At 45.9% G+C, this 26174-nt stretch overlaps 1 protein-coding gene across 3 annotated transcripts in view; it reads right to left on the bottom strand.

Annotated features, from left to right (window-relative positions):
• The window catches only part of KCNS1 (potassium voltage-gated channel modifier subfamily S member 1), a 40475-nt gene that overhangs the window by 5800 nt on the left and 8501 nt on the right, over window positions 1–26174 (bottom strand). For 2 of the 3 annotated variants that reach the window (XM_053394104.1, XM_053394103.1), the window contains 2 exons: window positions 16109–17101; window positions 1569–6110 (listed from right to left, as the gene is read on the bottom strand). In XM_053394104.1, coding sequence (XP_053250079.1) covers window positions 5676–6110; window positions 16109–17074 — 1401 coding nt within the window. In that variant the 5' untranslated portion in view covers window positions 17075–17101 and the 3' untranslated portion in view covers window positions 1569–5675. Of the gene's footprint in view, window positions 1–1568; window positions 6111–16108; window positions 17102–26174 lie in introns of those variants that run through there. The other variant, XR_008331206.1, reaches the window with a different exon arrangement.

The following is a 26174-nucleotide window of genomic DNA, read 5'->3' as shown; positions in this document are numbered from 1 at the left end:
TCCAGAGAGAGAAAATGAAGAGGTGTTTCCCCACTCTTTCCTCACACCCACCATGATTGGACTACACTACAGAACCCTGATCAAACTCCTGCTTTGTTTAATAACAGGAGGAAATGTCTACAGTTTAGGCATGAAAGATCTACTAATGCCATTATATATAAAGCATACAGTAACTTCAAAAAACCTCATATGCTGATATAAGTAATGACCTTCGGCCTCAGGTTCCCAGATGTTGATGGACTACAACACCCATAATCCTTGACTATTGACTAAACTGGCTGAGGATGATGGGGGTTGTAGTCCAGCAACAGCCAGGGACCCAAGGTTGAAGAACACTGTGCTAGTTTGGGATAGTTCAAGCGATCTTGCTGTAGTCCACAGCATCTGAAGAGCAGCATGTTGCCTACCTCTGGTGTAAGAGACAGGGTCTTTCTGGTGGTGGTGCCCATAATCTGGAACAGGCACCTGAGAAAATTGGCTTTCAATAGACACCAAATGCTGTTTTAATGAAACACACCTTCCCTGGGTTCACATTTTTATGCTTTTAAGTTAAGATATGTCCAATACTGATTTTGGTATCGATATTTGTGTTGCAGTTTTTGTGTTACGATGATGTTGTTGCTGTTGCTATTGTATATGTATTGTTCTTGCGAGCTGTCCTGAAGGAATTTTTAGGGAAATGCAATAAAAACACTATCTTTATCTCTCTCCTGCCCCTGCCCCCTCACAATGCCTCTGACAGCAGCCTCTCACATTGAATGTAATCGTCCTGTAGAAAGGACTCTATGAATTGAAAACAGAGATATTGTATGTACCTTTGTTATCCATGAAAATATTTCAATAAAAAAACAAATTAAAAAATATATATATTAAGCGTTGGCACTTTTGAGAACTAGTTTCTCCATTTCCCATTCTTTTTACAATTTGCATAAGGTAAGGTTACCAGACGTCCCCATTTCTCGGGGACAGTCCCCGGATTTACACATCAGTCCCCATACAAAATCCACTGAAGTTGGAAAGTGCCCCCAGATTCATTGAAAAAAATCTGGTAACCTTAGCATAAGAGCCATTTCAAATACGTGGCAGGGAACCTAGCTTTCTCAGCAAGTCAACAGTCGACAGGAATCAGCACCCAGTTCCAGCTGTATTGTATTGCATATTTCCAAATACTTATATTTTAAGGACTAGACCTATGTAACATGTGAGACTACCAGTAAGAGAAATGCTCAATAAGGGTGTGTTGGGTCGGTAGGTCTTTTCCTCTCTCCACATTTTGTGGTGATGTAACAACCAGAGGTTGTGTGGGGTAGAGAGAGAGTATAAATAATGGAAGGCAATGCAGCAGGCATTCTTTGTCTTACGCTTCACAAAGTGGCATCTTAAGCAGCCCGAGAGACTGTGTCAGGAAAGTAAATAGGAATTTGGCTTGTAATCTTCTAGAGGGTGCTAAAATGATATTAGCAAATAACTGGGGTGGGGGGGAGAACCCAATGTAATGCACACCCCTCTGTGTCAGAAAACAAACAAATTAACTGCTTTAATTAAAATGAGATCCGGTAGTGCTAAGCTGATTTTTGTTTTGGAAGACAGGGAAAAATAGCTTTATTCAAATGAGAAGCATCTAAGAATGAATGTACTTATACATGTTTTATGAAGTGCTGCCAGCTTAATGAGTAGGTTTTATATGCATAGGTTTTATATGCATAGGAGGGGTTAAAGGTCTATGTCATGTGTGATATGTCTCTGAATGTGCATGTTATACACGGCATGCTTTACTTAATGTTACTTTTAAACATATTCCTCATCAGATCATTGTTCCATCTAGCTCAGCATGCTCTCACTGACTGGCAGCAGCTACGCGAGGTTTCAGAAAGGACTCTGTCCCAGTCTGAACAGGAGGTGGCAAGGCAATTTGCCCACAAAAAACACGGCCTGTTCCACTGAGCCAGGGAATTCTGGCATGTTCATTAAGCATTCTTCATTTATCAAAAAGAGCCGTAATTCTGGCGTTTCGGGGAAAAAGTGTGCAAAGACTCGCTTACATATTTATAAACGCACTGCATGTGTATTCCCCTCGGGAGTCATTCAGAAAAACCCAGAAGGGAGTTTGGGGTTTATTGTTAATAATAATTCAATTTATATCCCCCCTATGTTCCCCAAATAGCCCCGGGGGGCATAATAGGACTGACAAGGAATAACGGTGCCCCTTCATTTTTCAGGGGGGGGGTACATTTTGGCAGAAGCAGTTTCTTCTTCTTCTGGGGGCATCAGCATATTTATTTCCTGGCTGCAACCCTTTAGGGAAGCACTGTCGCTCTTGGGCAGAACACCTGCTTGGCATGCAGAAGGTCCAGGTTCTATCCCCAGCCATCTCCACAGAGGGCTGGGAGAAAGCCTGAAATCCTGGGGCTCTGCTTGCTAGTCAATGTGAACAATGGCTAGATGGAACAATGGCTCGACTCTGTTGTCAGCAAGCTTCCTGTTCCCTTTGCCTACTTTAGAAAGAGACCTCAGGGATTAAGAGAGCAGCTGGCAGGCAGGCAGGCAGGAACACTGGAAGAAAGTTCCTCCAGCTGCCTAGCACACAGGGAGCCGCGCTATTTGCCATTCACAGGCTTTCTGGTTGCGTTGCATCAGCATCCCCTGGGGTGTTCGTGGAAGGCTGTGGTTTTTGCCGCCTGGAGTAGGCCCTGAGCTCCGCAGCCTGCTCATCCCATAATAGTGACATTTCATTATCATCACATGCCCATGCCAGCAGAAGAATTCCCACATGCTTGGTGCAAAGCTCGCTGCTGAAGGGAAACTCCGCTAAATTAATTTGAATCCACTAGGAAAAACACTTGCGGGCCCCTAATAATTCTCCATTTTTCTTTGAACAGAGACCAATGGTAGCGCATTGAGCAGTAGAACACAGAGAACAAGAGACACCACAGCAAGCTTGAGACGTACAAGGTACAAAGCAATTGGACCAAAATGGAACTTGCGTGCCAAAAGACTGGCTTGCAAAACTGAACTGGCTTGCTAATTTGCCCAAGCATTGGTACCTGTGTAATCTATCATTGGCCTTGTAGCATCCAGAGGAATAATGTGTTAGCTGCTGCAGTGCATTCTGGGTGCAGCAAGTGTAAAGGATCAGGTTATTGGACCACAATCCTCAACTGCCCACTGTGAATTAACGCCAATTGAAACCAACAGGAATTCTCTAGTGGTTCAAGGTTTGCAGTGCTAATCAGAACCCCCCCCCCCCAGTTTCCCTCAGGTTCCCCTGCTGGATTCCATCCTGGAAAAGGGTCCTCCTCCCTTAAGATCTTGTTTAACTTTTCTCAGACACACAACTACGAAAGACAAAAACAAAACAAAGGTCCGTGTCCACAAGTGGATCCTAAAACAACTTGGGGGCTTGCCATGCCAGAGTTATCATTGGCAGAGCTCTTGTAAGTGTTAAGTCTACCTTATAAGAGATGCTTCTGTTCTGATTAGCTTTAGAAACAGACCAGAGTAACTGCTGCCATTGATATTTTCAAAAGCGAAAGCTAGTCATTGCTTCTTCCTTCTCGTAGCCTTTGGTGAACCCAGAGATTCATTTGTTGTTTGCAACTAGCTCAGGCCAGGCTAATTAAACCTGCCCAATGTCTCCTCTAGTCCATAGTCCATTTTCAGATTGTTACAAATGGTAAAGTGTGGCATTTTCCCACCCTGTGCTTTCTTGCTTAACCTTCGCCTCAAAAGAGAGTTCTGCGTTCTTGGAAGCTTGCTCATTATCTTGTGACATTTTCGTTGGCCCCAATGGCAGTATTATGTTACTGCTGCTGTCTGAGCCTTATAATCATGTGTCAGGTGAAGTTATATAACACCTTGTGACCAATGAGAAGAAAGCCCACTGCTATCCCCTTGCTATGGGCCATATTTTTTGCAGCTATATTTGCATGGGTGCTATGGCTGTCCTGTCATGAGTGTATGGAGCCTAGCTGAAAGCTTTCTTCCACCTCCTCCTCCACTGAGGCGAGGGATTCCCAATATGAGCAAAGTACTGGGAGAGAAACCATCATCAGATATGAGGTAAACACATCTGCAGCTAAAACAAAAACCCCTTTAAGATAACCTGTGCCTATTCCAGCCATGTCTACACAGCAGTATCAGCAGCCACATTTACACCACACATTCAGAGGGCTATGATACCCCTGCAAAGTGTCATGGCTTCCCCTCAAGGAATTCTGGGAGCTGTAGTTTGTTAAGCGTGCTGAGAGTTGTAAGAAGGCCCCTATTCCTTTCACTAAGCTACAATTCTCAAGAGTTCCATGTGAAGAGGGATTGATTGTTAAAGCACTATGGGAATTGCAGCTCTCTAAGGGGAACATGAGCCTCCTAATAGTTCTCAGCACCCTTAACGAACTACAGCTCCCAGAATTCCTTGGGGGAAGCCAGGGCTGCTTTAAGTGTACAGTGCAGATGAGGCCTAATTTAAAGCCATCTACTACTCCAACGGCTGACACTATTATTTTGTGACAGTTGAATTGTATCAGACATTTGCTTTAGTATCTTTTTTTTTAAATCTAATCTTTCAATTTCATTGGACTTTGGGCACCAATGCTGAGAAGGCAAGGGGAGTGTGTAGTTCCCTCTCCAAATTCTCAACAGTATACCATGCATAGTTGTAGAAAAAGCATCCATTTCATTCAAAAACATTAAGGGTTGGGGTGGAGAATTGGCCATGCAGCACTAAGTAGCAGCCCCACCCACCCCGTGATGTACTCCAACCCTTATTCAGCACATTAAGGTATCACAATTCTCCCACACCACCCTGCCCTGTTTTCCTTCATCACCTTCAAATCTATTTAATTCTTCTGCATCCACTGATAAGTCTCCACTGTCTCTGTTGGACAGACATTTATCAAGGGAGCCAGGAGGTTCTTTCTTCTATAAATCTCATAAGCCACAAACAACACTTTGTCACAGACACTCAGGAAAGACTTTGCAACCGTTATCTGGTCTCTTTGGCAACAGCTGAAGCAGAATCATAATCCGGTCTCCAGAGCACAGAAATTGGGGTGGGGGGGGATAATGTTGTGTATTGACAACTTGACGGACAGTGGAGAGCATTTGGTTGTATCTGAACTAAGGACATGGTGGTTGTTACTGGGATGGCTGCTGAATGCCTAAAATGAGAAAAAGAGCCTTTAAAAAATGGTTGCGCCATTTGCCTATTATCTGCTAGGATTCTAGACTTGCATTTCCAATCCAGCCAGGATGCCTTGCTCCCCTGCCTGTCGGTTATACCTGAGGGTTGCTAATAGCATTTTCCCCACTCACACACCCCTGCAAGGGCCTTAAAAAGTGCTGTTAATGGTAAAGCTACCCTCTTTTGCTGCTCTGGAGGGATGAGATATGGACTGCATCAAGAAGCATAGCAGTTTGGCCATTTGGCTCCAAGGGTCCCTTGGTGGGTAGAGGATCGAGTCAGTCACAGTGTATAGCGTCTTGGGCAAAATACTGGAAATCCAGATGCATAAGGTGAGTTGGTACCTGCATTGGCTCAGCAGGCAAGTGATTCTGCAACAGGTCACTGATAACTAATGGGCCCACAATGGCCGAGATATTTGCTCCTGCGACCATCTCACGAGCTCCTTGCCCGGAAGCCTGATGCCAGAATTGAAGTCCCTGATTCCCTGTCCGTCTCAATGGACTGGAAGTATGTTTCTGGTAAAGTCATCGTCTCTCTGGTAGGCCTCGCTGCAAAACTCTGACTCTTGGCTCGGGTAATTCTCAGAGTCCTCCGGTTCCTTCTTATCACTGTTCCGCACAGCGGCCTCGAGGGCCTTCTGCTGGCGGTAGAAGTGGGAGAACTTGTTGAAGATGATGGTGATGGGCAACGCCACGACCAAAATCCCGCCCAGAATGCAGCCGGAAGCCGCCAGCTTGCCGGCCACCGTCACTGGCACAACATCTCCGTAGCCGACGGTGGTCATGCTCACTGTCCCCCACCACCAGCAGGCGGGGATGGTATCAAAGCCAACATCTTCTTCCTTTTCAGCTGTGTAGGCCACTCCGGAGAACACGGACACCCCAACAGCCAAGTACAGGAGTAGGATTCCCACTTCTCTGTAGCTGTGCTGAAAAGGAGAATAGAAAAGATTGTGGGAATGGGCAGCAACAGCGTACAACAGAGAATAAAGAGATTCTTAGAGGGAAGGAAGGTCATGGGGACCTTCTTGGCTTTTCTGCTCCCTGAGGAGCTGGTTGGCTCCTTCCCCCCTCTTAAGACAGGGATATCCCTCTTTGTATCACGTGGGAACTCAGATAGCAAGTGTCATGAACCTACTTAGCGTGGAACTACCAGTTGCCTCAATCAATACAGTGGTACCTCGGGTTAAGAACTTAATTTGTTCTGGAGGTCCGTTCTTAACCTGAAACTGTTCTTAACCTGAAGCACCACTTTAGCTAATGGGGCCTCCTGCTGCCGCTGCGCCGCCAGAGCACGATTTCTGTTCTCATCCTGAAGCAAAGTTCTTAACCCGAGGTACTATTTCTGGGTAAGCGGAGTCTGTAACCTGAAGCGTCTGTAACCCGAGGTACCACTGTAGTCTTCTAATCCTGCACTTGCTAAAGGAGGGGTGGGGGATCTGTGGACTCCACCCGTCACTAGCCCCAGGCAGCACACCCACTGCTCAGTGATAATGGGAGACAGCTGCAGTCCAGCATCTGCCTGGGAGGGCACTGGAGCAGAAGAATCAGTGGACGGGAAGGGTTGTCATGGAATTCTACTCAATATTGATCCAGAGTAGATTCCAACGTATAGTTAGCTGAATTAAAACCTAAACACGTTGCAGGATTCTCAAAAAATAGACCAGAGGCAATTGTATTTCATCCAGCAGAGCTTTACTGCTACTGAAGGCAAATGAGCATAATGGCCACAAATCCAATACATTCAGGATTGGCACTGTCCATAAGAAATCCAGTTGCAGCAGACTTAACTTAATATTACAATAACTTATAATAAAACTAAACCTTAACACTATATACAGAACACCACACCAGAAGGAAAAGAGATAGAAAGAGAAAGTAATGTGTAAAAGATTATCTGGGAAAAGAGAATGTGTAAAAGATCATCTAGGAAAACATTGTTCTCAAATAAAACCCTTGATATGTTCCAACTAAATTTTGCAAAGTAAAGATCAGATAGATAAGATATATTATGTATTAGAAAGACAATAGGGAAAAACAGCACAGTTGAAAAGAAAACAGAAGAAGCCGCACTGAGGTGGTGGGAAATCACTTGGGTAGAAATGTTGTTATTGTTTGGTTTTTATATGTGTACGATATATGTTAAAGAGTGAATGGAATGTGTATATGAATAACCAATTTAAAATTCAATAAAAAATCAATTAAGAAAGAAAGGAAGGAAGGAAGGAAGGAAGGAAGGAAGGAAGGGAGAAAGAAAGAAAGAAAGAAAGAAAGAAAGAAAGAAAGAAAGGGAAAACCCAAGCTCCTTCTGGCCTATTATTATAGTCAGCATGACCTTGACAGAAGAGATAAGAGAACCAGTTTAAACCAGCTGTACTCATCTTCTCTGAAGGAATAACCCAAACACCATGAACCTTCTGCTTGTTTCTTTCACACAGAGAAGCTTCCAGAACCCTCTTGAATTAATTAGAATAGGAAAGATCTCTACACATCAGATCAATACTTTCTGTACCAAGAAATGCAAACTAAGAAGGGTTTAGTACCCCTCCCACTGTTTTGTCCCTACGCACCTGCCCTGCATTAATGTTGAGTGAAACACAGACCCTGGGAATGCGGAGCTTGGGCTATCTCCAGTACCATTAAACCAACCAACCAACATCTTTCTTGGATGATTTTCAGAGCAGTGTGCAACACAGGGACATTATATTGATGCCTATGCCACAGCCTTGAAGCTGAGGCTCCAATACTTTGGCTACCTCATGAGAAGAGAAGACTCCCTGGAAAAGACCCTGATGTTGGGAAAGATGGAGGGCACAAGGAGAAGGGGACGGCAGAGGACGAGATGGTTGGACAGTGTTCTCAAAGATACAAACATGAGTCTGACCAAACTGTGGGAGGCAGTGGAAGACAGGAATGCCTGGCATGCTCTGCTCCATGGGGTCACGAAGAGTCGGACATGACTAAACGACTAAACAACAACAACATGCCACAGCCAATACTTCTGTGATCATCATCTGAGGCCCTCCTTTGTGTGCCCCTTCCATGAGAACCGGCCTTTGCAGTTGTGACTTCCTGCTTGTAGAATACTCACCCCAGAGAAGCGCCTGGTGCCATCATTATATATCTTTGTGTGCCAAGAAACAACTTTTTTTCCATCAGGCCTTTGGCTTTTAATGATCTATGGTCTTTTTCCATGGGTGAGATGTTTTAATTTTGCTTTTAAAAAACCCAGAATTGTCTTTAAGATTGCTTTTTAAAGCTGGCTTTAACATACATTTGTGGTTGTTGCCTTAAAACATTGCAAGGCGCTTTAAGCTGCTATGGCAAAAAAAGCAACCAATAACTTTAATAAATACTCGTTAAAATACTAATAATATGACACTTAAAGAGCTTGCAATGCAGACACAGTTAGGTGTGCTCGCACTGTATCCAATTTGCAACCTCTTAATATTTCACAGCTGCAACATTTGAAACAGCTTGTTACAGGTTTGTTTTTTCTTGTAGACTTGTGCAGCTCAGAATCATTATATTAAAATAATATGTTCTCATTTTTCCCACCCTCTCAATTCATAATGGGGTAGGGTGGGAGAGCCATTTGTACTGCAGAGAGACCAACTAAATTGCAAGCAGGTGACTTTTGCTGCCATTCGAACTGTTTGTAGAACGCCTCATTCCGCAGAATAATCCTACACCCATTTACCTGGGAGTAAACACGGGTGGCACTGTGGTCTAAACCACAGAGCCTAGGGCTTGCCGATCAGAAGGTCAGTGGTTCGAATCCCTGCAACGGGGTGAGCTCCCATTGCTCGGTCCCAGCTCCTGCCAACCTAGCAGTTTGAAAGCATGTCAAAGTAGATAAATAGGTACCACTCTGGCGGGAAGGTCAACAGCACTTCCGTGCGCTGCTCTGGTCCGCCAGAAGCAGCTTAGTCATGCTGGCCACATGACCCGGACGCTGGCTCCCTCGGCCAATAAAGCGAGATGAGTGCCGCAACCCCAGAGTCGGCCACGACTGGACCTAACAGTCAGGGGTCCCTTTACCCTTTACCTTAAACCCTACTGAACTCAGTATGCCTTACTTCTGAGAGTCACTCCCAGGAGTGTGCTGAAGCTGTTATTGACTGGTGAGATTCATGGCTCTCTTACTTTATGAAGGATTGAAGCCTTGGAAGGAGGTGCTAAAAACACATAAACACCCTTGCTCCCCAATGTCACCAGCTTAATATCTGTTTATCTAGGGTCCAGGCGCCTTCCTGGATCAATATGCTTCTTAACAGCTCTCAGAATAAGAATCAAGATGCTCTGCTGACCACCACCCCTCCTGTGACTAATGCAAATGGAGCCTCAAGGGTCAGGCAGCCTTCGCTGCCCTTGGTGTTTCTCCAGCTCCCAGCGCAGCTTCTCTGAAGGGCAAAACGTGGAGCCATCAAGAATCTGCCTGGTGCTGCCGGCCTGCCTCTCAAGATGTAGACGGTGCTGGACTCCAGATAGGCACCAGTGCCAGCCGTATGTTGGGCAAGTCCCTGGTTTGCATTCACCCGAGACAAACACCCATCTGGTGTCTGCAATGTTTGGCAGGGAGGAGATTGATTTCCTGATGGCAAATAAATATCTGTCACTCTCCTCCCTTTCGCAGAGTGCAAAGCAGGGACTTGAAAAGGGGAGGGGGAGGCTCACGCAATGCCAGAAGACGTGTCTGCGTGTGGTGCCAACTCAGCCACAGGGAAGATCAAGGAGGTTGCTGGTGCGAGGGGCTTCAAGCAGGATTGGGTCTATGCAATTTTATAGAAGAGTAGATGGGCATAATAAAAAAAATCCCCAGTTGCTGAAAGGCTTGTGACAGTAGAAGCTGCATTTTACCAAAGCTCCTCTTTTTCCAAATTGGTTTTGGCAATCCTAGTGGATGACTATGTTGGCATAACAGAGAGAGGCAATATCCAGTGCCAAATCTCAGAGAAGGGGTCAAAATGGAGCATTTCCAGTTTCTGAGTCAAACTGGGACTGCCATACTTCTCTCTCTCTCTCTCTCTCTCTCTCTCTCTCTCTCTCTCTCTCACACACACACACACACACCTTTCAATTATGTGTGTTAATATTTTTATAATGGGTTTTTTATACTTGTAAACTGCTTAGAAGCCACCTTGGCAATGAAGCGGTACATGAATTAATAAATAATAATTATATCCAGCTAATGAATCCTAACAGTGCAAGGATTGACACTTGCGCAACAGAACTTACCCGCCTCCTCCCACCACAATTGGTTTCCCAAACTTGAAGAGGGCATGGAAGCTCCATTGTGCAAGTGTAAATCATTGTGCTGCCAGGATGTGTCTGAGTGATCCCACCTAATAATAATAAAACACCAAAACATCAATGTCAACAGTCTTTAACTTGCAGAAATGTATCAGATGAAGTTCTCCTTTTTAGAGACATGATTATAGGCATGACTGAAGCCTTGTCAGCTAGCAAACCTACCCTCTTAGATAGCAAAAGATGTTCAGGGATGGACGGGGGGGGGGCTGCTCATTCAACTAAGCAGTTCCACTGGTGGAAGCCAACACAAAGGCTCCCTCTGGCATAGCTGGGCTTCCCCCTTGCTCTCCCCATCAGCTCTGGGGGGGTTGGGGGGAAAACGCAGCTCCCTTAAACTACAGCTCCCAGAATTCTTTAGGGGGAGCCATGACTGTTTAAAGTGGCATCATAGTGCTTTAAAAATATGGTACAAATGTGGTGAAGGTTGAAGGGTGGCCATAGGGTGGGCAGCCTTAAAATGTTTCCTGTGGGCATCTCTTGTGAAGGGCAAGAGTCCTCTCCTCTCAATCCTCAGGCGGGATATTTGAGAACTCAAATCTGCTCGTCAAAGGCCTTTGCATCAGACTTTATATGTTGGCAATTCTCCTCTAGCACACCCCTCTTATGTCTTCAAAATGGAGCCGAAGAAATGGATTATGCTGCTCAGTATTTGCTCTACGGCACAGGGAAGGATCACAACCGACCGGCTGACTACAGCTGGAACTGCTGCTTACACTGAATGACCCATGTGTCGCTGTCAAAAGATGACGAGTCCATCCGTCAACGTCAGGGACGCGTGTTTTTCGCTCAGGCGTGTCAGGTGGGGGAATGGAAGTCCCTCTTGCCATCGCCAAGCCGAAGAAGCAGTGAGGAGGACTAACCCAGAGTCACGTGACATGAGCAGAACAAGATCTGTCAGAGCCGGTTATTTATAGGCAGGGACACAATTGACAGACAGGCTGGGACAACAGCATAGTGACAGTCAGGCTCAAAATGAAACTGTCAAAATAGAGAGGGGGGGCAGCTGATCCAAGTGCAACCCAGCCAGAAATGTGGAGCAACCAAAGATGCTGTGTGTGTGTGAATGAGGGGGGGGAGCAGAGAGCGTGAAAATGCTGGGGGAGAAAACTAAGTTAGGGAATAAGAACTTCATCCTACCAGCAAGGAAGGTGGTAGCTCATAAAAAGGAAAAACTAGACAAAGATATCTGGGTGAAATTTACACTTGGAGATAATGGGTCCCAGGTTTCTGGATCAATAACACATTTTCATCTTCTTATAGCAGCCATTACTTTTACTTCTGGCCTCTCACTTTGCTGGCTGCGTGAGCAGGGGAGGCAGCGGGGAGAAGCAATAAAACAAACTACGCTTACAGCACAAAGCAGTGATGAGAAATATACTTCCAAACAGGAGCTCCACTTACACTGTGTCTCCTCCTTGTTGCACCATCACTACCCTCCTGTTCCTTGGTCCCAATGTCCCAAAATAGGCGGTTTCCTGCTTCCAGCGCTCATGCTTGATTTGCATCAAGGCCTTCCTTAAGAACTAGGGTCGAACTTGGTCAGGTATGTTACATTTGACCACTAAATATAAAATACCCCCAGGGTGGATGACCCGGATATACAACAATGAAGTAAACTTCAAGATAAAACACTGAATAAAACTGGAAGCAGGTAAACCTTTCAGAAACAGCAGTGCTCCCTCTGGGTGTGTTCATTTCATGCCTAAATGACAGCAATATAAGCATTCTCCTCCATGGGGAGAGAACTTCATAACCAGGTTACTGCAACCAAGAAGGGATGATCAAGGGTCTGGAAACCAAGCCTTATGAGAAACCGTTGAGGGAGGTGGATATGTTAAGCCTGGATTAGAGGTCCCTACCAGAGGAGAATGGAAAACCAAGCTGATGGACTATGCGGAGATGGCAAAGCTGACTGGAAAACTCAGAAACCAAGAGGATAAAAACTTTATAAAAGAATGGGGAAATTTATAAGTTACCTAGGAGACCACTGTAAGTAGATGGAAACAAGAGCAGGATTTTGACTAACTTGTGGTGTAAAAAAATACTATGGACAATATGGTTTGATATAAAAATTGGAGTACGCACAAATATGCAGTTGAAGATCCTTAAAATGAGACCCCATGGAGGGAATGAAGGGAAGTCTTGCGATTCGGAGAATCTCTCTATACAGATATGTTTTTACTAATTAGTGTTTATTTGTACTTTGTATTTGTAAAACCAATAAAAATTATTAAAGAAAAAAAGCCTGGGTTAAAGGAGACTGAGAGGAGATTTGATAGCCATCTTCAAATATCTCAAGGGCATCACATGGAAGATGGAGCAAGACTGTTTCCTTCTGCTCCTGAAGGTAAGACTAGAACCAATGGCTTCAAGTTACAAGAAAGGAGATTCTGATTGAACATCAGGAAGAACTTTCTGACAGTAAGCACTGTTTGACAGCGGAACCGATTCTCTAGGGAGGTTGTGGGCTCTCCTTCCTTGGAGGTTTTTAAGCAGAGGTTGGATGGCCATGTGTCATGGATGCTTTAGCTGAGAGTTCTGTATTGCACGGGGTCAGACTAGATAAGTTTGACATCAATACCAGGAAAGGTCCTGGAACAGATAATTCAACCGTCGGGTCTGCAAGCACTTAAAAAAGAATGCTGTGATTACTAAGACCCAGCCTGGATTTCTCAAAAACAAGTTATGCCAGACAAATCTCATTTCTTATTTTGACAGTGTTATAAACTTGGTGGATCAGGGGAACTCTGTGAACATAGTGTCTCTTGATTTCAGTAAGGCTTTTGACAAAGTCCCCCATGATATTCTTGCAAGGAAGCTGGTAAAATGTGGGTTGAACGAAGTAACTGTTAGGTATATTTGTAGCTGGTTGACTGACTGAACCCAATGAGTACTCATTAACAGTTCCTCATTACCCTGGAAAAAATGACAAGCGGGGTGGCCACAGGGTTCTGTCCTGGGCCCATTGTTGTTCAACGTCTTTATAAACAACTTGGATGAAGGAATTGAAGGGGTGCTCATCAAATCTGCAGATGACACCAAACTGGGAGGGGTAGCTAATGCTGCAGAAGACAAAATCAGGATTTGAAATGACCTTAGCAACTAATGCTATTCAACGCTGCATCAACAGAAATAGAGTGTCTGGATCAAAGGAAGTAACAGTACCACTCTATTCTGCCTTGGTCAGACCACACCTGGAATACTTTGTCCAATTCTAGGGAGAGACCACAATTTAAGAAGGACGTTGACAAGCTGGAATGTGTGCAGAGGAGGGCAACAAAGATGATCGAAGGTCTGGATCCTGGCAAACCCATCAGGACCCTTCAGCTGTGTAAAATTCTGCAGCAAATTCACTACATAATAAATAGCATGCTCTTCACTAAGTAATTTCTTAGGACCAGCTGGAGGATTGCCTTACCCCATATATATTGGCCCACTCAATTACCGTATTTTTCGCCCTATAGGACGCACTTTTTCCCCTCCAAAAATGAAGGGGAAATGTGTGTGCATCCTATGGGGCGAATGCAGGCTTTCGCTGAAGCCTGGAGAGCGAGAGGGGTCGGTGCACACCGACCCCTCTCGCTCTCCAGGCTTCAGGAAGCTATCTGCAAGGCTTGAGAGCCCGGCAGGAGTTCCCGCAGGGATCGCAAGGCTTGCAGGCGGCAGCTTGCAGCCCGAAGCACGGGGCACGCTCCGGCTTCGGGCAGATATCGGGCAGCCCCACAAGCTCGGGGGACAGCGGGGAGGCGGAGCGCCGTCATTCCGCTATTCCCTGACCTGGTTTGGAGGCTGGTGTGATTGTATTGGTCATTTTAATGGATATTTTATGCAAACAGTTTAGAGGTTTCGATGATTAAGTGGTATAGATAAAGCCTGTTGAATACATACATACATATCCCTTGGCCCTATGCTTGGTGAGGTCACTTTTGGGCCGCTCCCTGCAAGGCTGAAACTGAACGATTCATCTTCTTACAGATGGAGAGTCTTTGAGAACCAGAGTAGAAAACCCCAGCAGAACCCACAGATAAACACCCGCTACACTACAGGAGATCCCATCTCTGCTCAGACAGCCAGTCATGCAGATGCAGCCAGCCAGCCTGAAAACTCCTTCTGGTGTCAGACAAATGCCAGCTCTTGCAGGTCAGCCTAAGGCTGGCTGGCAGGAGGATCACAAATTATAAAGAGCGATGCTCCACTGAGCAAGGAAAACATCCTAGGGTATTGCCTGGAAATTTCAAGGAGTTCGCAATTAGGCCAGATGGTTTAGGACAGCAGACATGGTATTTTTCCTCCTTTCCAAAATCCAAATTTTGCACCAGAGAAGTAAATGTCTGAACGTAAGGAACAGGATCAAGAAAAAATAATAATACTTGGATATGTGTTACTTAGTTCAAAGGCTTTGAAACCACCTCTGCGAAACATCAGGAGGCTTTGCAGGACACAGAAGCCCAACCTTGTCTATTTACACTTATTTATCTAACAGACTTACTAGCCACATTTTGAAATGCAGTATTTTGCTAAGGCAGCATATGGTGTCTGATAAAAAGAGTTATAAAACACATGTAGAGCATTAAAACAGTAAAAGCGACAGATCAGCAGCACACAGGAAGCACACAATCTATTCCCAACTGAAAGATGTGGGGATTTCTTATGGGGTGGAGTTCCATAAGTGTGGGGCTGCCACCGAAAAGTTTCTGAGTCCTAGCCTAGCCTTCCTTCCTGGCCAACATACAAGCAAGGTCTCGCCAGCTGCTTTTAGTGCTCTGGCAGGTTCATATAGGTACTGGAAGCCTTTAAAGCAACTGGGCCTCCAATTGTTCAAAGTGGGACACGGGTGATGCTGTGGTCTAAACCACTGAGCCTCTTGGGCTTGCCAATCAGAAGGTCAGCGGTTCGAATCCACGCAACAGGGTGAGCTCCTGTTTCTCTGTCCCAGCTCCTGCCAACCTAGCAGTTTTAAAACATACCAGTGCAAGTAGATAAATAGGTACCACTGTAACAGGAAGGTACATGGCGTTTCTGTGCGCTCTGGCTTCCATCATGGTGTTCCGTTGCACCAGAAACGGCTTAGTCATGCTCGCCACTTGACCCGGAAAGCTGTCTGTAGACAAACGCCAGCACCCTCAGCCTGAAGCGAGATGAGTGCTGCACCCCATAGCTGGCTTTGACTGGACTTAACCATCCAGGGGTCCTTTACCTTATCTTTACTTTTTACCTGCTTAGAGTTTTAAAGGTCAGGACCAACACTTGGGATGGGATTTGACTAACCAGGCCCGTCAACAGAAGCCCTGAAAAAGGACTTCCTCCTGTTCATTGCAGCTTTCCCCTCACTCCTTCTCCATGTGCCGTGCTAGGGGTGGGGTCCGAAGAATTTCAGAACAGTGCATGGGCAGAGAAAGGAGTGGTTTATCCATTATGAAAATGGAGAGAAAGATAACCCTCCCCCCCACACACCACTTTCCCAGTAAGAATCCCATTGTGCCCATTAATTCTTCAAGGAAAACATAGAACAAGATATGCATCTGCATACTATGAATTGAAACCAATGTCCAGTTTGAGCCCCGAGAACCTTCAACATCCCAGGAAGCCAAAGCCACTCCCATGACAGGCTTACCTTCAAGGTGGCTCCTAAAGACCTCAGGCCCGTCGAATGCCTCGCCAGCTTCAGCACCCGGAATATCCTCATGAGGCGAAACACCTGCACCACCTTGCTCACGTTGCCCAGCTCCGAGTTGCTCCCTGCGGTCACTTCCACCAGAAGGCTGAAGTAGAAAGGCAGTACTGAGACTATGTCAATCAGGTTCAAGGGGTGCTTGAAGAACTTCCTTAAGTTTGGCGCCAGCAGCAAACGGGCCGTCACTTCAAAGGTGAACCAGGAGATGCAAAAGTACTCCAGGTTCTCCAGCACCGTGTCATCCTTCAGGATGCCTTCCTCATCGGGTTCCTGGTACTCCGGCATGCTGTGGATACACATGCTCGCGATGGAGGCCAACACAACGCTGATGGACACAAAGCTGAAGAGCTTGCTTGGGATGGAGTAGCCCGGGTTCTCCATGGTAAGCCAGAGGCGCTTGCGCACATTACCGCAACGCAGGGTGCTGTAGCGAAGCAGGTCGTGGTTGAAATCCGAGATCTCGTCCGGAGACATGTCCACACTGCTGACCTCGCTTTCTTCATCCCAGTTGTGGTGGCGGCTCTCCAGCTTCCGCTCATGGTAGCGGTAGCTGCAGCAGGAGTCCAGGAAGAATTCGTTGATGCCCCAGTACTCAATCTCTTGGCAAAAGGAGAAGACGCACAGCTCGTCCATCACATGCAGCTTGCCCGTCTGGTAGAAGTGGAGCACATAAAGGAAGAAGCCAGGGTTGCGGTCAAAGTAGAATTCCCGGGCACTCACGTCATAGTCGTCACACAGCTGCAAGATGGACTCTTCCGAGTCGCATGAGAGCAAGCGCCCAAGGCGAGTGTCGGGGAACTTGGAGAGGGCACTTGAGCTCAGCCTTCTTCTCAGGCCCCCAACGTTGATGTTGATGACCTCATCCTCAAAATTGGGACCCCAATAGTTTAAGGTCTTGTTGACCATGATCAGCAGAGCTGGGGCTAATTTGGCCTGCAAACAAGACAGTCAGAGAGAGAGATTTTATATAAGACACTGAGTTTCTGCTGGAGTACAGCAGCAATCTAAAGCATATTTTGTAGTGAGTTAGAATACCCCATGCCTTGTTTGTTTTAGCAATTTGCCCTAGGTCAAGGGAGGAGAACCTGTTGCACTCCGACGGCCACTGACTTTAGGCAAGTCAGTTTGTGAAATTCATTAAAAACCTGTTTCACCTTTGTCTTCCCTCCTTGATTCTCATTCTTATTAGTTAGCTTAAACATAACTTCAGACTTTACTGTCCCATTCCTTGGGGGTAGGAATGATTGATGTTCTCCACTTTGTTCACATAAAACATGAGCCCTCTCAATGTCTTCATGGATATGCCGTGCGTATTGGGGGTGCTGGCACATGCCCACTGCCCCTGCCCCCAGAGTGGTCATGCATGCTAGGCACCCACTCCACCCCTATCTTTCCATATCAAACTAGATGTGCTTAGAAGCCTCCTTCACACCTTCCTGGTCAATGCCAGAAGGTTGAGGGTGCAGCGGACAGAGACAGGAAAGTTGACAGCAGGGTCTCCTCACCTTAAACACCTTGGATGGAAGTCAATGGTCCACTCTTCCAATTATTCCATCTGCCCATGCCTTGCAGCTTGCCAGACGGAATGATCCCACCCTCATCCCCTGCACACTGTTCTGTGAATTCTCCTGACTTCCCCAAACCAATCTTGAGGGGGGGGCAGTGGGAGGAAAGGAGAGGAGAGAGGAGAGGAGAGGGAGCCCTGTTGTGCAACCAGAAGTTCTTGAGCAGGGCTTCCATTGACAGAGCTTCAGGTCCACATACATTCTTCTGAATGCATGAATAAGACAATAGTCTAGCTATTACAAACATATAAATAATGTCTTGCCAATTCATTGGCAGACACCTTGCAAACCATAAGAAGAAGAGTATCATGTCCAACTCCAGCTTATTGTGTCCTATTTGCTCTATCTTATCTTTAACCAATAGTCTCTTGCTTTGGACAATTTCTCCACACACAGATATAGTTTCTGACATCCTTTCTACATTTCCAACGTACCATGGTAAATGTACCGCGCTATTTGGCAACGTGTCATCATTTCAATACCATTCTCTTGCTAATTCATTTACGGAGAGAAATAAATTGCTCTCAGGCACCAGGTACTCACAGCAGGTATCGAACAGTAAGGAAATGCCTAAGTCATGTTCCCATTCCATCATCTATTGCTTAACTTGTTCTTCCTCACACACACAAAAACACCTAAGATGATTTTATAAATCTTTGACAGAATGTGTGTTGCATTTTCAATCTGATGGCATTTTCCCCTCTCCTGAAAATCAGTACATTCCTGCAACTGGGATCCATTTCAATATAGTTTCTAAGGGAAACTACTTCACTCAGTGCATACCGTTTTTAACAAACTGCATTGAGATAACAAAATGTCACAGTCGAGTGGTTGTTATCCTGCATTTTCCACTGTGGTTTTCTGTTCACCGGGGGAAAGGGCTGCAGGTCAGTGGTAGAGCATCTACTTTTCATGGAGAAGGTCCCAGGATCAGTCTCTGGTATCTCTGGGAATGCCCTATCTGAAATTCTGGAGAGCCTCTTCCAATCAGTGTAGATAATGCAAACCAAGATGGACCAATGGTCTGACAGCTCCCTCCCATGTCACTCTTCTTACTGTGAAAAGTCGGGGTTGTTGTTGTTGGGGAGAGCAGACTTCTGGCCCCAGAGTGCTATTTAGTCATTGCTATTTATTGCGATGTGGGACGCGGATGGCGCTGTGGGTTAAACCACAGAACCTAGGACTTGCCGATCAGAAGGTCGGCAGTTCGAATCCCCGTGACGGGGTGAGGTCCCGTTGCTCGGTCCCTGCTCCTGCCAACCTAGCAGTTCGAAAGCAGGTCAAAGTGCAAGTAGATAAATAGGTACCACTCCAGCGGGAAGGTAAACGGCGTTTCCGTGCGCTGCTCTGGTTCACCAGAAGCAGCTTAGTCATGCTGGCCACATGACCCGGAAGCTGTCTGTGGACAAACGCCGGCTCCCTCGGCCTATAGAGCAAGATGAGCGTGCAACCCCAGAGTCGGTCACGACTGGACCTAATGGTCAGGGGTCCCTTTACCTTTACCTTATTTATTGCGATGCACCCTCATGCACTATGATAAGTTCTAAGATGCCCTCTTGTTGCACTAAGACCAATGAGAGAAATGTGCAAAAGTGTGGCAGTCTGGAAGCATCTCAACTATTCAAACCAAGATGAATAATCCGTTTCTATGGTACATGCGCCATTCATCTGTATGCCCAAACCAGATGACCTCGCCCAAGAAAGGGAAGGCTGTGTAACGTGCCAACAACTATAGCTTTGAACATGTACTGAATTTCTCGTGGATGGAAACAGTCTGTAGCTCACATCATCCAACACATTGTCTTTGTCATCAGGCAGCACTAACTCAAACAGGTTCCGATAAGCAAGTCAAAACTGAGCCTTCTCATTCGTCAAACTCCAGCTCTGTATTCAAAATAGCAGCTCCTAAACTGAGCAAAGTACAAGCAATTTTGTCTGCAAAGGAGGTGGCAAAACTCGACGCAGCAGGCAAAGGATGACTCACCCGCAAAGTAAGCGGCAACCCAGAATCACCTCACCGTAAGCTGTGCTGAGCCACCCCTCCAGATGGTATTTTGCACAGTCAAGGGGAGCAGAGAAGAAAACATTCCTTCTGTGATGCCACCCATCTTTTGGAGAACATCTATGGAATCAAACAGGCTCAGCACAAGACGAGCGTTGACTGGGTCAGCCATTTCTCCCCCCCCTCCACCACCAGTTACTCAGCTTTTATGTGAAGAAAACAGGCGTCTGCCTACATAGCAAGAAGGAGAATCATTTACACCATTGCTCACCTTCATCCTAATGGCAACCTGACTCATCCAGAGACCAGGCAATGCAAGGAAACCTGGTTCCCCAAATTCCACAATATGCACATTCTAGCTTGCTTCTCACAGCATGTAGAATTCTCAAAGCACGTAGCATTAGCAAGTAACAATATTGTGACAGATACAGGACAGAATGGTCCGTAAGTTGTTTTAAACTGTTTTTAATACTGTGTTTTAATGTGATAGCCTGCCTTGGGACCCTAGGAAAAAGCAGGTAATAAATTAGAAATAACAGCAACAGTGGTGAGCAGAGTCAAAGTAAATGTACATATATCCCGTTCAATTCCATCCATGCACAAAACCCATTCAAACACAAACACACAAACTTTCCCTGCAGCCAGTACAGAAATAGATTGAGCAGGCAAAGTCTAAGTTACTAGCGCAGATCACAACAATATCAAAATTCAATATCAAAATCAGTTAAACCAGTTCACAAACAGAAGCACAGGGCAGGATACATATATACACACTTATACAAATACCCATACATACATATATGAGATATGTGAAAAGGCTATTGTAAAGAGGTGCAATTTTGGCATACAACAAAGGCTACACAATTAGGGTGTCAGATACACCTTTGTGGAGACGGAATTCCATAGGCTTTTCTGCCTCCCCAAACTTCCAAGGGTGGTAGAATTACCTAGAGAGCCCCCCCTCTGTTAAAGACCCAAGAGGGTTTCTGGGAAGAAAGTGGTCTTTCAAATATTCTTAAATTCTGGGCTGTCACCTGCAATAAAGTTACTGTATTAGAAGCTGTTCCAAACTCTTCTTTCAACTCCTTGGACAGAAGAAAAACCAAAATACAACAGAGAAAACCAGTATCTACTGTTAATGTCCTGAATTCATTACAGAAAAGAACTTGCATTGATTTGTTGGGGTTGTTCCCAGTTCTACAAAAAACCCACCACCCCCTGCTTCTTCCAGGTTTCTCTGCTTGCTTCAAGATTAAGCTCAGAGGATGGAAGTTCCAACTCCTACAGCAGACCTGCCCAAACTCATGAAAATGCTGCCTTTTCAACAACTGTTATGTTGTTGGAAAGGGGTCATAGTTCAGTAGCAGAATACGTACTTTCCATAGAGAAGGTTCCTGGAGCAACCCCGGGAACTTCCAGCTAAAAGGAGAAGGGAGAAGGTAACGAGAAAGACATTGGCCTGAGACCCAGTGTAGGAAACTACATTATACACAGTCAGATCACTGGTTCATCTAGCTCAGTACTGTCTACACGGACTGGCAGCAGCTCCCCAAGGTTTCAGGCACAGCACACTTCCAGCCCTAACTGGAGATGCTGAAGACTGAACCTGAGACTCTCTACATGCCAAGCAAATTATCTTCCACTGAGCTACAGCCCTTCATCTAAGGAGAGACAGTGTCACTGAGAGTAAACTGCGCTGAACTAGATGAAGAGAAAGTCTTGAGTTGGTGTAAGGTCGTTTCTTCAGTTGTGTTGCTGTTATCTCAGAGAAGCTGTTTGCATGTGACCAAAAAGAAAAAAGAAAAAGAAAAGATTCCAACCACAGCGATTTAAGTAGGGAAAGGCAGCTAGGATAACTCCACAGTCCTTCTAGTCTGGACATGGTTGGCACTGAGGTCAAAACAACCAAGCCTCTTGGGCTTGCTGATTGGAAGGTTGGCGGTTTGAATCCCCACGAGGGAGTGAGCTCCCGTTGCTCTGTCCCAGCTCCTGCCAACCTAGCAGCTCGAAAGCACACCAGTGCAAGTAGATAAATAGGTACCACTGTGGCAGGAAGGTAAACGGCGTTTCTGTGCGCTCTGGTTTCCGTCACGGTGTTCCGTTGCGCCAGAAGCGGCTTAGTCATGCTGGCCATATGACCTGGAAAGCTGTCTGCGGACAAACGCCTGTTCCCTCAGCCTGAAAAGTGAGATGAGCACCACAACCCCATAGTTGCTTTTGACTGGACTTAACCGTCCAGGAATCCTTTACCTTTACCTTTCTAGTCTGGTGAAAGGCACTGATTGTTCCCTAGGCAGGATAACGCACTGCAGGCTCACTTCAAGGATGGGCTAAGAAATCCAGCTGGGACAATGCTGCAACACTATTCTGGGCCAAGAATCTGTCTGATCTCTCATTCACTCTCACATGCAACCTGCAATAAAAAGTCACAGTGCATCCTAACCCTTAAAAGGTCTGTCCAGAGCAACAGCCAGCTATGGATGCAAGCTGAAATGAGCTCAAGCACCTCCTGTCTCCCTCCTTCCCATTTTTCATTTTTTTTTCAATTTGCCCCAATTAACTAAGCATGCTCAGTTCTCATTGGGCTATTTTTTGGGGGGGGGAGTTGGGGGGGTTGGTGTTTTTTTACTGCATTAGACTTGCTTTCTGTTCTTTAAGATTGCACTCCAAGCATGCCAATTCCACCCTCTCACCTCACAGAGGGTCTATTTTGATCCTATCTCTGTCGGCACTCAGCACCTGCGCTCCTTATTACAGGGATTGAATTTTGTTTGTGCCTCTAAAAATGTAACAAATCTGTGGCAAACTGGTATCTGAACACACGTTAGTAACACACATTGGGTAGAGAACTGGCCCTGGCTGTGGCTTCTAAAATACAATAACCTATTAGACATTAAAAGCTTCCCTAAACAGGGCTGCCTTCAGATGTCTTCTAAAAGTTTGGTAGTTATTTTTCTCTTTGACATCTGGTGGGAGGGCGTTCCACAGGGCGGGTGCCACTACCGAGAAGGTCCTCTGCCTGGTTCCCTGTAACTTGGCTTCTCGCAGCTAGGGAACCGCCAGAAGGCCCTCAGTGCTGGACATCAGTATACACAAGGAAGTCTTCATTCTTCCTAACAAATGTCTGCTTGTGTGGCCAAAAACGGGAGGTTTCCACTCCTGATTTCCTCAAAAATCAATGATACCCTTTAAAAAAATATGCAGCAGTGGTAGGAGCCCAGGAAGGGTCAAAGTTCAGTGGTAGAGACCATCTACTTTTCATGCGGACGGTCACTAGGTTTGAAACGCTGGATTATCCTGAGCTAGATGGATCAGATGTCTGACTTGGTACAAAGGCGGTTTCCTATGAGGAGATCCACGAGTTTGTTCAGTATGGGAAGACTCTCCCCGCTCAAAAATTCCTTCAGACATCCAGTTTAATATTGCTCAGCTCAGTGGCTTCAAAGCAATGCTACTGATACTTTTGCGATGCAGCGCTTCTGCCCCAGCAACCCACCAACTCTGTGTGAAGGGCATCGGCTGAAATCAAGCAATATCTGTTAATTATTAAGCTTCTGAAAAGGGAGCCCCTCTCCTTCAACTGGGAAGAGAGCAGTGGCATTATCATTCACTGGCAACTGAATTTTCCAAAAGGTACATTCCCGCTGTGACTTATGCAGCTTCGCTGGTACCGCTCCCCACCAAGTTAGACAACAGTGTCACCAAGGGCTTGTGAATTAGAAAAAAAAGTGGCCAGCAAAGGAGTTAATCCACTATTAGCACTTTCCTTACTAAAGAGAAGGGACGCGGGTGGCGCTGTGGTCTAAACCACAGAGCCTAGGGCTTGCCGATCAGAAGGTTGGCGGTTCGAATCCCTGCAACGGGGCGAGCTCCCAGCTCCTGCCCACCTAGCAGTTCGAAAGGACGCCAAAGTGCAAGTAGATAAATAGGTACCTCTCTGGCGGGAAGGTAAACGGCATTTCCGTGCGCTGCTCTGGTTCGCCAGAAGTGGCTTACTGTAGTCATGCTGGCCACATGACCCGGAAGCTGTCTGCGGACAAACGCCGGCTCCCTCGGCCTATAGAGCGAGATGAGCACAGCAACCCCAGAGTTGTCCGCGACTGGACCTAATGGTCAGGGGTACCTTTACCTTTACTAAAGATAAGGAGGACCAAAAGCTCCAAAGACCCCACTATGATCTTGCTAAGGAAGGGAGTTGCCCAATAAAATAGCATAGCAGTAAAGGATTAAAGCACCCTCTCCCCAAAAGACACTGAACTAAGTGGAAGTTGCCCTCCCTCCTCCATTGCTGCTTTTAAGTTTTAAAAAGACACTGAGAAATTACTACATTCCCATTCATGCGGCTTGGCCAAGTTCTGGTGAAAGAAGCCTTCGTTCATACAAAGCCTTTGTAAGGATGCTCGAAAGCATTCAAAGAGGCAGCTGGGTTACACTTTCAAAACAACATCCTCCCCCCCCCCAAAAAAAAACCAAAAACACTTTATGTTGGGGGCAGGTAAAAAAGGTAAAGGGACCCCTGACCATTAGGTCCAGTCGTGGCTGACTCTGGGGTTGTGCACTCATCTCGCTTTATTGGCCGAGGGAGCCGGCATACAGCTTCTGGGTCATGTGGCCAGCATGACTAAGCTGCTTCTGGTGAACCAGAGCAGCACACGGAAACGCCGTTTACCTTCCTGCCGGAGTGGTACCTATTTATCTACTTGCACTTTGACGTACTTTCGAACTGCTAGGTTGGCAGGAGCAGGGACCGAGCAACGGGAGCTTAGCCCGTCGCGGGGATTCGAACCACCAACCTTCTGATTGGCAAGTCCTAGGCTCCGTGGTTTAACCCACAGCGCCACCCGTGTCCCTTGGGGGCAGGTAGCCTTGCTTTAAAAAAAATAAATCTAAAGGAACATTTGCTGCTGGAACTATCCTGTTAAGGGAGAGCAGAATCTGCGAGGTATTAAAACAATTAGATTAAATCATCACAGGCTGTCACACAGGCAGCACAGAAACTTGTTGAGGGATGTGAGGAACATTGCAGGAACTGTCCATAAGAGGTCTTGCAGCAGCACAACAGCAACAAGGGCTTGAGAAAGAGCTGCCGTTTCCCAAAAAACACAATGTCTTAACAGTTTCAAGAGTGCTGGGAAATCATGCTCTCCATCCGGAAGATTTCTGCTTTAGAAAAAGGATGTCTGGCTCCCGAACAAATAAGCAACATCCATCACCAGGCAGAGCCCAATTGAAGGCTTCTTTAGTTGTAGCTGAAGAGGTTTCCTTCCATCGCTTCTTGAAGCTATAGAACGCCACGGTGCTTATTCTGGCTGGTGAAAAGGTCCTTCGCTGTTCTCCTTGGAAGTGGCAGTCTTGAAGCCCACTGCTCTACTCAGGAGCACAATGCCCTGGGTGTCTACTTAAAAGTAAGTCCAATTGAGTTCAATGGGGGCTTACTCCCAGGTAAGGTGCTGGGGTCTACACTGCTAGGTTGAGCATATTGCATTCTGGATTAACAGATTAGCAGATGTCTTTCCATCATGGCTACCTCTGATTAGAATTCCCAGAAGAAATCCCAGCTGGTTCTGATGGGATTACGCTCAAATAACCCAATAGAGGGGATTCATTCCTAGTATGGCAGACCCAACACAGCTACTGTTCTGGGAAGCAAATAAAAACAATCCCTTTATGATGCTAGCTTGCCACACATATACAGAGCAGAAGCCTACTATTTTGTCTTCAGATGGGGGGGGGGAGAGGCCATACAACCTGCAGAAAAAGAAAGAAAAGGAAACCACCCACTTACATTTATCAAATAAAATATTGCCCCTTCTAATTATTCAGAAAATAGAGAGGGGTAGAACCAGTTTTGAAAAACCAGGAACTGTAAGGAGATGATTAATAAGGAGGAAGAAATACTGATTAGACAGATTGATGGGGCAGCTTCAGGAGACACCAAGAGCCACAAGAAACGAGGCTGCACGTGGGCCAGAGTTTCCCACACGTGAAATTTAGGATTGAATTATCGGCATGTAGTCCATAAACATGGCTTGATATGGACAGAAAAAACCGTTAAAACAAACCAAAAACATATCCAAAAATGAGTCTTAAGCCCAAGATGTTGCATGTGCCTTCTTGTCATTTTTGTCTTAGGCCCCATCTGCATTGTACATTTAAAGCAGTAGCACAACAATTTAAACATTCGGGCTTCCCTCAAAGAATCTGAAACTCCCACCTCATGGTTACAATTCCCAAAGTTCCTTGGGAAGAGGGATTGATTGAATGTTCTGCCACTTTGGGAACCGCAGCCCTGTGAGGAATATACTCCTAGCACCCTTTAATGAACTACATTTCCTAGGATTCTTGGGGTCGGGGGCCATGCCTATTTGACGTGGCATAATAGTTTTCAATGTGTGGCACAAAAGGGTCTTAGATCACTTTCCATTTTGGTTTCATTAGG

Source organism: Podarcis raffonei, chromosome 6 (genome assembly GCF_027172205.1).
Source record: "Podarcis raffonei isolate rPodRaf1 chromosome 6, rPodRaf1.pri, whole genome shotgun sequence".
In the NCBI taxonomy this organism is placed as follows: Eukaryota; Metazoa; Chordata; class Lepidosauria; order Squamata; family Lacertidae; genus Podarcis; species Podarcis raffonei.
The sequence above is the reverse complement of the archived record's forward strand: the minus strand, read 5'-3'. Positions and strand labels throughout refer to the sequence as shown.